This window comes from Carya illinoinensis, chromosome 3 (genome assembly GCF_018687715.1).
Source record: "Carya illinoinensis cultivar Pawnee chromosome 3, C.illinoinensisPawnee_v1, whole genome shotgun sequence".
Taxonomy (NCBI): domain Eukaryota; kingdom Viridiplantae; phylum Streptophyta; class Magnoliopsida; order Fagales; family Juglandaceae; genus Carya; species Carya illinoinensis.
Window position 1 is genome coordinate 22,990,174 of NC_056754.1, and position 15,322 is coordinate 23,005,495.

At 34.0% G+C, this 15,322-nt stretch overlaps 1 protein-coding gene across 1 annotated transcript; it reads right to left on the bottom strand.

Annotated features, from left to right (window-relative positions):
* Positions 1 to 6,149: 6,149 nt before the first annotated feature.
* LOC122305551 lies at positions 6,150 to 7,091 on the bottom strand. Its single transcript, XM_043118147.1, has 3 exons — positions 6,855 to 7,091; positions 6,534 to 6,739; positions 6,150 to 6,395 (listed from the first exon to the last, which is right to left on the bottom strand). The coding sequence occupies exons 1-3, from the start codon at positions 6,951 to 6,953 to the stop codon at positions 6,215 to 6,217; spliced, it is 486 nt and encodes a 161-aa protein (XP_042974081.1). The 5' UTR covers positions 6,954 to 7,091; the 3' UTR covers positions 6,150 to 6,214.
* Between the last annotated feature and the right edge of the window lie 8,231 nt (positions 7,092 to 15,322).

The following is a 15,322-nucleotide window of genomic DNA, read 5'->3' on the forward strand; positions in this document are numbered from 1 at the left end:
GTTTAAACTAGAAAACCTGAGAACCAATTCGAATCGGACCAGACTGGATAGCTTGGTTTTGAATTGATCTGGTTTGGTTCGGAATCGGTTCCTACATTTTAAAAACTAGTCAAATCCAATCTGGAATTGGTTCTTAGTTTTTTAACACCGAACCAGACCGGTTTTAAAAATATATATATAAAAAAATTAATTTTAAATATTATATAAAATATTTTATATATGTATATATAATTTTTATATATAATATATATAATTATATATGAAATAATTTTATATTATAATTTATAACATAAAATTTTAATCTTAAATATATATATATAAATATATATATATATATATAATATTTATATATAATTACATTGACACTTGATTAAAATCGAAAAACCAGACTTGAATTGATAAAACCAAAAGTACTGATTTAAGAGTGTAACGGGTCTAAGATAGATTCTTGAAAATTTAAAACCGGTATATACTGATTCGGTTCCAAAATTTGTACAAAACCACACCGATTACACCCCTACTGAGTACACAATGAGACCATCACTTCCCCCGGCTCATTGCTTATCACTACATCAATCCCCATCCTACCTTCTTTTAATTTTAGTATAGCATCCCAATTTACTTTCACCTAGCCTTCTGCAGGAGCTTTCCATCGACATAAACTTCTTACCCATATTTCATCATTTTGGTTCTTGACTTCCTTTTGTTGATATTGTTGAAATTGAAGTAAACTGTCAGCAGTTTGTTTGAAAATCACATTAGGTCCTTCAAATTTGTTTTCAAACACAAAGCTATTTCACCTCAGCCAAAAACTTCTTAGTACTACTGCCATTAGCTCCAGATCTTCTCTATTCAACTTGTCACACCAGTCTGCCCATAGCTCCTACATATCCCTCTCAATAGATACCCATTTCTATACAGGACTGGAGTTATGTGTCCATATATCCATAGCTCCACCACAACTCCATAGAGCATGTGAAAATATTTTCTTTTGCATCTTGCATACTGGGCAATAGTAATCTTTAACAATCTTCTTGAAGCCAAGTTCATCTTTGTAGATAAATAGTTATTCATTGCTTTACATAGGAACCTCTTAACTACACCAAGGATATTCAATTTCCACAATACCTTCCAAATATATGTGCCCCCTCTCAATACCTCCTCCTTTTCTCTGTTCTTCTTGCACATCTCCAAGTGGTATGCACTTTTTACATCAAACTATCAATTCTTTGTAAGGGCTCATATTAGCTTGTTTGGTAGACCTGATGAATTGATGGGTAAACTGCAGACTAGTGTTGCCTCTTCTTTGTTCAAAATACCTTTAACCATCTCCTCTTTCCATGTCTTAGTATCCAAATCAATAAATCTTTGACCTTTACATCAGTTGCTAGTAAAGTTATGGAAGTTTGAATCCTAAATGTGGACAATTTTGGTATCCATTTGTCCCCTCATATATTAATACTCTCCCCATCACCTACTTTTTAGACTAACCCTTCCTTTAGTAATTCCAATGATCCCTATAAGCTCCTCCATATTATTGATGTCCTATGTCCCAGCTTTGAATCCAAGATCTCTGAATGCTTGAAATATTTTTCTTGAAGGACAATAGCAGCCATAGAATGAGGGGTTGTCAACACTCTCCAACATTGATTAGCCAATAAAGCCTTATTGAAACTTTCAAGCTCTTTGAATCCCTATTCTCCACCATTTTTTGCAACCCCCATCTTAGCCCAACTTCTTCATTGGATTTTACTATCTTCTTTCTTTAAACCCCACTAGAACTTGGCCATTTGAGCTGCTATTTCCTTACATTATTTTTTTGGGAGCTTAAAAACATTCATATGATAGATTGGAATGGTTGTATAACAACTTTTAACAACACTTATTTGCCCGAGGGTGACAAGAACTGGTTTTTCTAGTTACTAATTTTTTTTCACTCTCTATCCTTAATAACTCTAAAAGAGTTGTATTTAGATATACTAACCATAATTGACAAACCCAACTAGTTTTCATAATTATTCTACTGCCTTGCTCCTATTTATTTCATTATTCATTCTTTCACAGAAACTTCGACTTTAGGATTGAAAAAAACTTTAGTTTTATGCTTGTTTAGACTCTAGCCTGATGCTTCTTCATAAAGCTCGAGTATGCCATTTATCTTTTTTCCACTCCACCCAGATTGACTTCCTAAATATTATGCAATCATTTGCAATGAGTAAATGAGTGACCCTTATACCTCTTTTAGCTACTGACACCCCTTTCAATTATGATCTTCTTTCAGCATTATTAAGCATTGCATTTAGTCCTTCAGCACATAAGAGAAAAAGATAGGGAGACAGGGGATCTCCCTGTCTTAAACCCCTTGTAGGGATGATAGTCTCTCTAGGTCTTCCATTAATTACGACAACATTTGAAACTGATGATATACATTTCATTATAAAACAATCCACCTTTTCCCAAATCTCAACTTCCTCGTCATTGCCTCAAGGTGCGGCCATTCTACTCTATCATATGCCTTAGATATATCCAACTTTAAAGTCATACTACCACTCTTACTTCTTTGCCTCGTTTGCATGGAATGAAGCACTTCATAGGCTACATTTACATTATCTGAAATTAACCTCCCTGGAATGAAAGCACTTTGCCTTTTTGAAATAATTACATCCGTAACTTTCTTTAATCTGCTGGCAAGAGTTTTGGCTATAAGCTTATACACAACATTGCATAAGCTTATTGGTCTAAACTTATTTACAGTTTTGGGATCACTCACTTAGGGAATTAAAGATATATAAGTATGGTTTAGGACTAGATCCATCCTTCCACCATTGAGGAACTGAAGCACTACACTACACACATCATCATCCACGATATGCTAAAAGGATTGAAAGAAGCATGCCCCAAACCCATCTAGTCTTGGTGTTTCAAAGGCCTCATCATCTTCAAAGCCTCCTCTACTTCCTCCCTCATAAGATTCTTCCCCAAAGATTCATTCATTTCACCAATTACATTTCTCTCCACTTCTTCTAGGCACTTATTAATCACTTCTACTTTCGGCTTAGCACTTTTATACACATCATCAAAGTGTTCTTTAAATGCCTCTGCAACTCCATCTTGCTCTACTCTCAAGGTTCCCTTGCTATCTACAATTGAAAGGACTGTACTCCTCTTCTTCCTCTAATTTGCACATTCATGAAAAAAACCTTGTATTTCTATCATCAAGGCTATACCAGTTCCTTTTTGCCCTTGTTTCCACACAGTATCAAATTCTGCAAACCTTACTCGTCTTCTTCCTCTAATTTGCACATTCATGAAAAAACCTTGTATTTCTGTCATCAAGGCTATACCAGTTGGCGGGTTCCATTCAGATTCTGCAAACTTTTCAGCTCGTCTACATTTTGGGGCCCCAAATCTTCCTGCACTTCTTTAATTCTTCGTGTAATCTGTTCAATCTCTTTAACTCTCCCTTTATCTTTCCTCCTAAAACTTCTCATCAAAATCCCGCTACAAGATTTTAGACAAGACTGCACCGCTGTCACATAGTCATTTGGCTGCCGCCATTTAGCCCACTCTTACCTTATCCTTTGCTCACATTCCTCCTCTTGAACCCAACTTGCCTCGAATCTGAATGGAACCCGCCAACTTCTTTGCCTATTTAATACCCCTCCTATTAACACTAGTACATGCAGATGATATGAGCCTCTCACTGGTAGACCCTCCACTCTAACTCCCCTGAACATTTCCTTCCATTTATTGTTGGCCACACATTTATCTAATCTCTCCTCTATAAATGAGAGGTCAGCTTGTCTATTGCTCCATGTAAAGAAACCATTGCTGCAACCTAGATCATATATCCAATTGCTCTCTAACACTTTTATGAATTGGCTTAGTTGTATTTCATATCTTTACCTGGCCCCCCACCTTCTCATTTTGGAAGAGGATCTCATTAAAATCCCCTACCACACATCATGTTTCCTGCTCTCTTGACTTCAAGCTTCATAATAAATCCCAAGACAACATCCTTTTCCCTATCTTAGAATGTCCATAAAACCCAATAAATAGCCATTTTATGCCCTTTCTTTCTCCACTAATCTTAACATTGATATGCCAATTAGAGTAATCCTTAACTTCCACTTCCTCATAACTTCTCCAGAACAATGCCAAGCCCCCCATTCTCCCAACAGAATTTACTGCAAAGCAACTTTCTATTCCAATTCTTCTCTTCAGACTTTCTAATCTCCAAGCTTTAATCATGGTTTCAATTAAAAAAACCGTGTTGGCCTTCTTGTCCTTTTCTATCAGGCAAAGATCTTGAACTGTCCGAGGGTTGCCAAGCCCTCGACAGTTCTGACAACTCTCGGATAGTTCCAGTTGGTGATATTCATAATACTGCCCCTGACCTTCCCTTCTCAAAGGCCTACACCTTCTCCATTCTAACTTTCTTTTCTACACCTTCTACCGCCTTCTCCCATTCCACACTATCAGATTCTCTTTTATTAATGGAACTTTCGTTCATTAATTGTCAGTAAGTTAACAGAAGATTTTGGCACTTGACAAATAGTACATGTGCCAGCTAAAAAAAATTTGACATGTGCCATTCTTATTAATTTTTTAAATTTTAACTTCAATTTTTTTAGAAACAAATTCAACTCAAGAAATTAAAATAAATTCTAATATTTTAAAAGATTTGTTTAAGCTAAAAAATCAACAAAAAGAAAACTGATGTGGCAAACTCGGTATGGGCTTCCACATCACCTATCTCACTCGCAGAAGAAAACCCTCATTTCCTCACATGCAAAGATCTGATTTCTCATTTCCTCCCTCCACTCCACTGAAAATCCCATACTTTTGTTTGGTTGCTAAGAAAAACTGAGAGCACGATTTTGAGAAACACTTCTATAAAGGCTTTTGTTTGTTTGGTTGCTAAGGCAATCTAAGAGAAACAAAAATAAATGCCAACATTGAAGCTAAAGGACCGTAAAACTCGGATCTTCACCAGTGACCAAGAAAATTTGTGAAACTGTTTCTAGATTTTTGTTTGGTTATTGAGAAAATTTGAGAAAAACAATAAACTATATGATTTTGAGACACTTCTAAGTAGACTTTTGTTTGTTTGGTTGTTAAGAAAAATTAAGAGAAACAAAAACAAATTTCAACACTAAAGCTAAACGACTAGAAAACTGGATCCTTGTCAACGACCAAGATTTGGTTAAGATCTGCTATGCCCGATGAACTCGCACAAATCAAAGTTTACATGTGCCCATGCTGGTATGAAAGACTTTTTTGTGTTTGCCTGTGCATTTTGCATTAATTTTTTTTTTAAAAACAAAAAAAAACCACGCTGGCAAATCCGTACCATGTATGTGGTGTAGCGGGCTGCTATATAGACTACCCTTTTCTAAAATTGATTTAACTAAAAAATTTAAGAAAATCTCTTTATCCAAAACAAGATTAAAAAAGTTATTTGAACTAACAACATTTTCCACTAAAATGTTTTTAGTGATAGGGAGACCGCGACCCGGGGGATTAGGGAAGTTTGGAGAGTGAGATGCATTGAAAATTTTGTAAATTTTAATAAGATAATTTATGAATAGTATTAAGATAGTTTAAATTGAATATTTTTAAAATTTTGAAAAGTGAGAGAGAAAAAGTTAAGTCAAAAATATTATAAAGTTAAAATATTGTAAGAATATAATTATACAATATTATTTTTGTTTGGAGATTTAAAAATATTAAAATTATTTTTTATTTTTTATTTGAAAGTTTTGAAAAAATTATAATGATTATTTTAAAAATTTTGTATTTAAATTATGCTTAAAAATAAGATAAGATAAAATAAGATCATATGAGAATTTTATATATCATCTGAGATCTCAAACCTGTCCTAAACGTTAGGTCACAAGCAGTCATAAAAAAACAACTTTCTTTTAGCGGTGGTAATGATGGTTTTTTATTATTTGTAAACGTTTTCCCCGTTAGGAAAAATACATTCTAATTTCTAATTATGATGATTCCCTAAATTATAAAAAGTATTTGAATCGAAAAATTATGTACAGAGGAACTTGGCAATTTGATCACATTTGCCATTCTAGAGATCGAGCAAAAACTTCAATATTAATTTGAAATGGTCACATATCACATGATATTGGAAATTAGAAGTCAGAATATAGCACGAAAGATACGGATTAGTAAATGAGTAATATTAAATACAGTCGTCTTATACACTAACTATAGCAACGGTAGAAACGTAATATGCAATACTAAACAGAGCATGAACAAAACACAAAATCCCACCAATGGACAGAAAATGATGGTGTGTGAAACCGCAAGAAGCGTTGGACTTGTGATTTGACCATGTCCCAATCACCAGCATGCCCAATCCGGCAGCAAATATTATCCTGAGAGATTAGATAAAATCATGGAGATCAGGTAGCGAAGGTGTATATAAAAAATCAATATTTATTAATTACCAATAATATATAAAGAAATCCATGCATGCTAGCTAATTATTAACACATGATTAATTACATAATTACCAAGTGAAAACGAAGCATGCCACTGAGAGTTTCCTGCTAGGGGAAGCCTTTGCGAACTCTTCCTGAGAGCAAATGCAATTGCAGCCACCAAGCAAGTTTGCTATGACATGGGCTATAGCCAGAACTCCTGCTGCTGCTAACCCTAGCTTCAATGCCTGTTTGCTTGGTTGTCGACACTCGAATATCCACAGCCTCAGGTGCTTCACCTGTTTGGTTATCAGAAAGAAATTATTTTTTATTTTAATTTTTACTTAATTATGACATTTTAATTATGCAAATCCTTCTTCTGCAGTTTAATTTGAAGAATGATATATATAGTACCTTGTTTTCTTCAACTTCGGCTTCAATACCCAGAATACCGGCCACAACATCCAATCCCACGATCAATATGCAGATGAAAGCACCAGCTACCTTGCCCATTTTGGTGAATTACAGAGAGCACTTGACGTCTTGAAGATGGTTCCGCCTCTGTCGCTCTCGAATATTGAGCACTTGCTATAGTATCTTTTTGAAAAGAAACATATATAGGAGCGAAGGTAAGGTGGGGAGGGTTTTATAAAGATTAGGAAAGTTACCAGCTATTAGCTCTTGGTGTAAGTGGGAAAAAGCTTTTTTGTCTATACAGTGCATGCATACTTTAATTTGCTTTTTGTGTCTCCTTTCTCTTCTTTTTTCTTCGAATCTTGGATTCTTTTCGTAGGGGAGCGATGAAAGTAGGGCATAAAACAGCTCATAGTCATAGATGAGCGTGCCGATCAAGGCATCCATCTCTGTTGATGATATATGGGCCCAGATGAATCGGTGCAATTGTCATTGTGTTTCTTGACTTTTAAGCCATGGTTTTGTATTCATTCCCTGCAATCGAGAGTCAAGTGGGCGCAAGACTCAGGTCACTCCCCCGCCAAGTGTGCGTTTAATGGTACATATATATTGGCTTCAACATGTTTTAGCTTCCTTCATATATTTTTCTATAACCAAATAGTAACATTAATTTGTACAACCTTCTTACAATCATATTTACTAGGGCTTCAGAATTGTACTGAATTTTTTGCCTGCCCGATCTAGAAACTGGCTATCCAATTCAATTTAGAAGAATAAACCATCTAGATGGTAACTGTGTGGTTAAAATAATATTATACCCGCCCTGACCCAGATACGAATTCGGGTTGGATATGCGGTACTAGCAATATTTAAAAATAATTTAAGTTGTGTTTAAAAAGACTTCATTTTGAATAGACCAAAACAAGGCCATTTTACAATATGTGAAGCCCTCTCGGCCTCTCCCTCTCTTCAATCCTAATCGTCTCCCTCTCTCTCTTTCTCACCAAAACCCTAAGTCAAAATCTAAGCATTCACCACCAATTACAACCACAGTGTAATGGACCCTTACCAAGAAAGAGAGAGAGAGAGAGAGAGAAAAGAGAGTTAAAGAGACAGTGTATTGACTGAATATTTCTCGTTGTATTTCCCTCGTTCTTCCTTCTATTTTTATAGTTGCTTATTACTTCATATGACATCGTTTTTATACAACATATACAACATTACACTTATTCATTAAACTAAACAGTAGTGTTCTATTTATACATTGCATCTCAATAAAACTAAACCCAAAACGACACAAGAATGTAACACATATGACACCCCGTATTATGCAATCATCAACTAACTAAATTGTCCATTTCCTTCCAATTCCTCCTACTACACACAAACCCAACAAACATTTCCTTCCTTCCACCACCTTCAACCTGCTACTTTGAACTATTACATACCCCTCCCCTTCCAAGCACCTTGCCCACAAGGTGAGGGAACTTCTGCTTAAGTTGCCAATAGGTTCCCAAGTGGCTTGTTCAATAGCAGCCCCTTGCCATTGTACCAAAACTTCAACCATGGCCCTGTTGTTGACTTTTTTGTTGCGATCTTGTAGGATGGCATGAAACTTAGGCATAATCTCAACTTGGCCATCTATTGGAGGTAAGGTTGAGAGAGGAGAGACATTCTGACCTACGTTCCTCTTCAAACAAGAGGCATGAAACACATTATGCAACTGGGACTGTAAGGCAGCTCAAGCTTATAAGCCACTTGTCCAATTCTCTCCAATTCCTCTTCTCACTATTAACGACCTCTATCTATAAGGTTGAAGCCTTAAATAAACCTAATCCCCTACTGCAAATACTCTTTTAGTATGTTGTTTGTCAAATTGAAACTTCCTTCTTTCTTGTGCCAATAAGGGCCCCGTTTGGTTACACAGATGAGATGAAATGTTTTAAATAGTAATAAATAAAATATTGTTATAATATAATTTTTGAATATTAATTTTGTATTGAGATTTGAAAAAGTTAGATTGTTTATTATATTTTGTATTGAGATTTGAAAAAGTTGTAATGATGAGTTGAGATGAGATGAGATGAGATTTTTAGTTTTGATTTTTAATTGCTCTTCAATGTATCCACTATCTGCTTCCAAGTCTTTAATAATTCTTCCATAGACTGATTAGTCAAAAGACCTGGAATATATGCCTAAAGACGAGTGGGTGGTACTCCATAAACTGTCTTATATGAAGTGAGCTTAGTATAGGAATGGAAGGTAGTGTTATACCACCATTCAGCCAAGGCCAACCATTCAAACCATTACCTTGGTTTGTCACCAGAAAAACACCTTAGAAAGTGCTCCAAATACTTGTTTACAGCTTTAGTTTGGCCATCACTTTGAGGATGGTAGGTTGAGGAATAAGACAGATTCACCCTTTGCAACTTAAAGAATTCCCTCCAAAAAGAGCTGGTGAAAGTGGAACTTCTATCAGATACAATGCTTTTAGGCATACCATGTAGACTAAAAATATAATCTAAAAATATGGAAGCCACTTTAGCTGCTTTAAAAGAATGCTTCATTTAAAAGGATGCTTCAAAGGTAGGAAATGAGCATACTTAGACAATCTATCAACAACTACCATAATGACTGAATAGCCCTTAGATACAGGTAAACCCTCCACAAAGTTTATAGATATATCTATCCAGACTTGTTGAGGAATTGACAAAGGCTGAAGTAAACCAACTGGATGAATATTTTTAACTTTGTTCTTCTGACAAACCTCACACTCATTTATAAACTTCTTGTTGCAACTTTCATATTAGGCCAATAGAAATCAGACCTTGCTTGATGTAATGACTTATGAAAGCCTAAGTGACCTACACTAGGACTAGCATATACAAAATGCAATATTTTGACTTTCAACTCTACACAATCAAAAATATAAATCATTCACTTTTTGAAAAAATACCCCCTTTTATAGAAAAGGTTGTGCTTGCTGAGGATCCTCCTGCAAAACAACAAACTATTGCTGAACTACTTGGTCCTAAGCATATGCCCTTTTAATCTTCTCTAGCCAAGTGGGATTTGGAGCAATTATGGCTACTAAGGCTTTATCACCTTCATCTTGACCTCTCCTGAACAAGGCATCCACCACTTTGTTCTCCTCCCCCTTCTTATACTCAATAGAAAAATCATACCCCAATATTGATAACCATTTTTGCTAAGCAGGTGTGCCAATCTTTTGCTCCAACAAATACTTGAAGCTATGGTGGTTAGTTCTGACAATGAAAGAGCCTCTAAGCAAATAAGGCCTCCACTTCTTAACCACCAAGACCAAAGCTAGAAATTCCTTCTCGTAGGTTGATAGTTGTAGATTCTTCCCCTTTGAAGCTTGGTTTAAAAAAAGCCAACAGCCTTTGTCCTTGCATTAATATAGCCCTTACACCATTAGCACATGCATCACATTCAATTATAAATGCTTGAGTAAAATCAAATAATGATTGTGACGCCCCTAAATTCTATTTGGGATCAGACGGACATTTGACGCGTCGAGACATACAATACAAGGTTACCTACCCCCGTTCATGACATATAAGATGCAATATTCCTAACATGCATCTAACATTATGCAATATTCACAGTGGATAAATTTTGTTCTTTAGCAATATTATGCACCAAATTGAAAATATCTCAAATGCTTAAAACATACTTCATATATAAAGACCCATTGAACAACTAAGATCACAACACTAGTCCAAAATGGTTATAATCCAAAAAGTACTGGAGATGCAACTCCATCGTATAAGTAGCAATTTATGTTAACTACTATATTAACATTGACGTTGCACCGTCGCTCAGTCAACTGTGTCTAATTGGTCAGTTCCTGATTCTCCTTCAGGTCCTGTAACAAGATCTATCATCCGGAAGAAATGGTAGTTGAGACTACGAAAGTGAGATTTGATTACAAATCTCAGTAAGTTAACAAAAAACTTCCACACAGGCTAATGATGCATGGATGACAGTAAAAGTATGAATGCATAATCAATTTCATAAGTAATTAAAGCATAACTTGACGTTCAACATAGCATAACTAACATAACTTAAATTAAAACGTGAACTGAACTTGACTTGACATGAACTTGATCTGAAACTTGACTTAACATGAACATGCTCTGAAACATAACTTAACATGAACGTGATCTGAAACTTACTCTTTAACTGCTTAAATACATACTCCACAGTTGTTGTGGCCCCATGTATTCAACGTGTCACAATTGTTGTGTCTCACATAGTGTATGCGTCACAATTGCTGTGACCCCATACATAAGTAATCAAAGCATAACTTGACGTACAATATAGCATAATTGATATAACTTAAATTGAAATGTGAACTGAACTTATTTTTTAACTGCTTAAATACATACTCCACAATTGTTGTGGCCCCATATATTCTACGTATCATAATTGTTGTGTCTCACGTAATGTATGTGTCACAATTACTGTGACCCCATACTTCGTGATCCTGAAACTTATTCTTTAACTGCTTAAATACATACTCTACAATTGTCGTGCCCCCATGTATTCTATGTGTCACAATTGTTATGTTTCACGTAGTATATGCGTCACAATTACTGTAACCCCATACATAAGTAATCAAAGTAGAATTTGACATACTTGAGATATGGTTATATCGTAACACGACTTAAACATGTATCACACAATATTTCATAACATGATATTACATGTAACGGAAACATAATTAACATGACATACTTGCAACAGTGAACATGATATGATATACATGTAATAGATGTCATATTTAACATTATGTACTTGCAATATATGACAGAATATCTTGTGTAACATATGAAACTCATGACAGAATAAATTCTGTGTAATAGACAAATATGTGATAACTTGGCATGTCATGGAATATATGATAACACACATACATACACTGTAATTCTTTTACTTAGCACATATATACAGTAGACTGCTAGTAAGTTAAAAGCTAACTTACCTCAATCTCCGCGTTTCTTATAAAACCTCAAGCGTGATCACGAGGAACTGTAATTAGTGATTCTAAAAATTAGAACTAAATCACTAATAATTTGAAATATGGAAAAAAAACTAACTTAAAGAGTAAAATTTCCATTTTACCCTCTACAAGTAAAAAAAATGACCGTTTTACCCCTAACTTAAGGATTTTGCATACTAACTCTAAAAGTCACCAAAATTTACTTGTCTCATGTAAATTTTATCATAAACCCAAATATCAATTTAAAAAAATTTAAAACTAATCACAACTATTAAAACTCTATAGGGCCGAAATTCTCATATGCTATTTCCATCGATTTTTGTTTCTAACTTGTATTGATTAACCTTTTGATCTATGACTTATAAATATATGATCTTCAAACCAAACCATCACATAATTTAAAAATATATACTAAAATATTTATAAGCTTCTAATTCAAGATTACATGGTTAAACATTAACCAAAACATAAATTGAGCCAAGAACATCCACACTTTGGCCTATCCAAACATTTCTTTACATAATATTTCATATCTTTGAAACTAACATCAAATATTTTCAAAATAATATTCTAATATGTATATAAGAGGCTTAGGATCCTCCAATAAAATTATCAAAGTTATTGGAATAGGTTTAAACCACCAAAGATTTAAACTTTCTCAAAATAGAAACTATTTTTCCTCTTCCAGTTTCTAAGTTTGTCTATCTGAGAAAATATTTCATCAAAACCTTTAATCATGCAACAAATCCTAAACCAATAATCATATACACATGTTAAAAATACTCTATAAAAATTTCGGACCAAGATCTATCCATTAGCTTGGTCAAAAACTCCAAAATACAACATATTCTCCAGTTTATCTTCTAGAATGACCTTTTTTGAATTTAAATAATATTTGACTGACCAAATGATTTTCAAATGGAATAAATAAGATATCCATGTAAACTAGACTAAAAAAGAAACAACTTGTATGAATGAGACTTTATGATAAAACACTTATAAAAACTTATAAATAGGCATGCAAAAGAACGCCTAAAAGCTGTCCGATAGAATGTTTGGTGTTCATTCAATGAAAGGTGTAAAGGAAGATGATTTCGTGAGGAGTGGCTGGATGTATTTATGCACAAAATATGGAAGATGGTGAGGCTGAATTGAGGGTTGAGTGTAGGTCTTTCTTACCCAATAATATCTACAAAAATCAACTCAAGATATTTTTACCCAATAATATCTACAAAAATCAGCTTAAGATATTTTTATCCAATAATATCTACAAAAATCAACTCAATATATTTTTATCCAATAATATCCACAAAAATTAGTTTAAGATATTTTTATCCAATAATATCCACAAAAATCAGATCAAGATAATTTTTATCCAATAATATCCACAAAAATCAGCTCAAGATATTTTTATCCAATAATATCCACAAAATCAGTTTAAGATATTTTTATCCAATAATATCCACATTTTTTAACAGACGTTTCGTCCGAAAATATGAAAAAGAGTTATTGTGTCATAAGACTTTACCTACCGAGTCTAATGGCACAAACCATAATACATTTTGACACTTCTAACTATCTCCAATAATTAAAAACACACTTCTGATACCGTAATGAATAATGACACTAACTATTTAGTTAGACTAAAACCTATACGATTAATGGATTCATGAAAACTTATGAGGTCTTCACGAGATTCCTAAAGCCAATAGAAATTCTACAATTGAATTTCTAACGGGCTGTTACAATCTCCCCTCCTAAAAAAAAAAGATTTCGTCCTCGAAATCGAAGTAAATATGAAATAGCAAGTTAAGGAAGAGGTGTTGCTTACCAACCTGCTGTCTATCCTGTATATATTTACCTTTGAGATTATGTCATTCCTTAACTCTCTTACTTTAATCAACAATTATATTATACTTCTTTCTACAAGGTTGGCCAAGTTGTATTGACATACTCTCAAAACCTAAAATTTCATGTAAATAATTTTTCGAAACTCTTCCTTAGAAAAACATAAGCGATATACTTTAGGTATTCTTGTAAATAATATAGTTAGTAGAGAATTCATCAAAATTAAGCCGCTAACCTCTTTTTTTTTCAACAAAAACTGTGGTCATCTATTTTAGACCAGACAAGCTCTGATTCGCAGGATCTTTACTGGTCTTCTGTAGCTGTCAGGCGCCACAGAGTTATGATACTACATCGCTCTTCTGTAGCTGTCAAGCGCCACAGCTATGATACTACATCGCTCTTTTGTAGCTGTTAGGCGCCGCAACTATGATATTATATCGCTCTTCTGTAGCTGTCAGGCGCCACAACTATGATACTACATCGCTCTTTTGTAGCTGTCAGGCACTTCAGTTCTGATACTACATTGCTCTTTTGTAGCTGTTAGGCGCCGCAAAACTATGATGTTACATCTCTTGTCTCTTGTAGAGAGATGCTTAACGAGAGATGCTGTGAAGCAATAGAGATGTTTTGTCATAATTTTCTCTATAAAATAATTATTCAGCTCATCTTCATTCACATCTCATCTTCTTCACTTTTTTGTAACTAGTCTGCATTCTTACTCTGCAATCTCTTTCTGCATTCTCACTCTGCAATGGTCTAGCAATCTTCTCATGACCAATATATGAGGTGTTATATACCTCATTCACCAGTTGTTTCTAATTCTACCGTAGGTGCTATAATGCAATACAATAATGATCTGACTAATAAGTCAGATAATGAAATTATCTACGAACTTGTGAGTCTCGGTACTTAATACTCATCAACCATTGTCCCATTTTCTCAGCAACTACAATCCAAGACTGATGGGGTTGACAAATTCTACGAGAATATTTCTATCCTTTAGTAGTTTCTTCTGCAGTCCAATATGAAGATAGAAACACTAAAGCAAGAGAACAGAAATTTAAAATCCTTGCTTAAATCTTCTTTTCGATTGCCTACTCCTTTAGATAGGAAGAGCATGCAGATTTTTGAAGAGCAAGAGCGTTTAAAGAATGAGGCAAAGAGCCTCAAATTTCTATAATTTTATTTCGAGATAATAAAATAATATTTTACAAATATTTATATTTGTGTTTCTATCTTTTGATAGATGTTCTGTGTACTCCATTTTATTTCTCCTTTAATAATGCACACTTCTTACAAAACCGTAATATGAATCTGAAATACTAATTGTATTTAAGAGATAGTATATCAGATATAATAATTTCATTCATCTCCCCCTTGAAACCGCAATGGTTTCAGATTTATATAATAAATATGTCAAGTTTTCATGAGCTCTTATAGAGCCTTAATAATATTTAAATCATTTATATAAATTGCAATAAGTTAATATAGATACTGAAAATATATAGAAAATAGCTTGTTTTAGATTATATAAGGATTTTTTAAACTTAATAGAATACATATTTCTGGATGTATTCAGATTAGAAGTTTCAGG

Coding starts and splice junctions, on each gene's coding strand:
- LOC122305551 (XM_043118147.1), bottom strand. CDS start 6,953: ATGGGCAAGGTAGCTGGTGCTTTCATCTGCATATTGATCGTGGGATTG. Junction 6,740..6,854: donor CCGAAGTTGAAGAAAACAAG/GTACTATATATA, acceptor ATAACCAAACAG/GTGAAGCACCTGAGGCTGTG. Junction 6,396..6,533: donor GCATGCTTCGTTTTCACTTG/GTAATTATGTAA, acceptor CTAATCTCTCAG/GATAATATTTGCTGCCGGAT.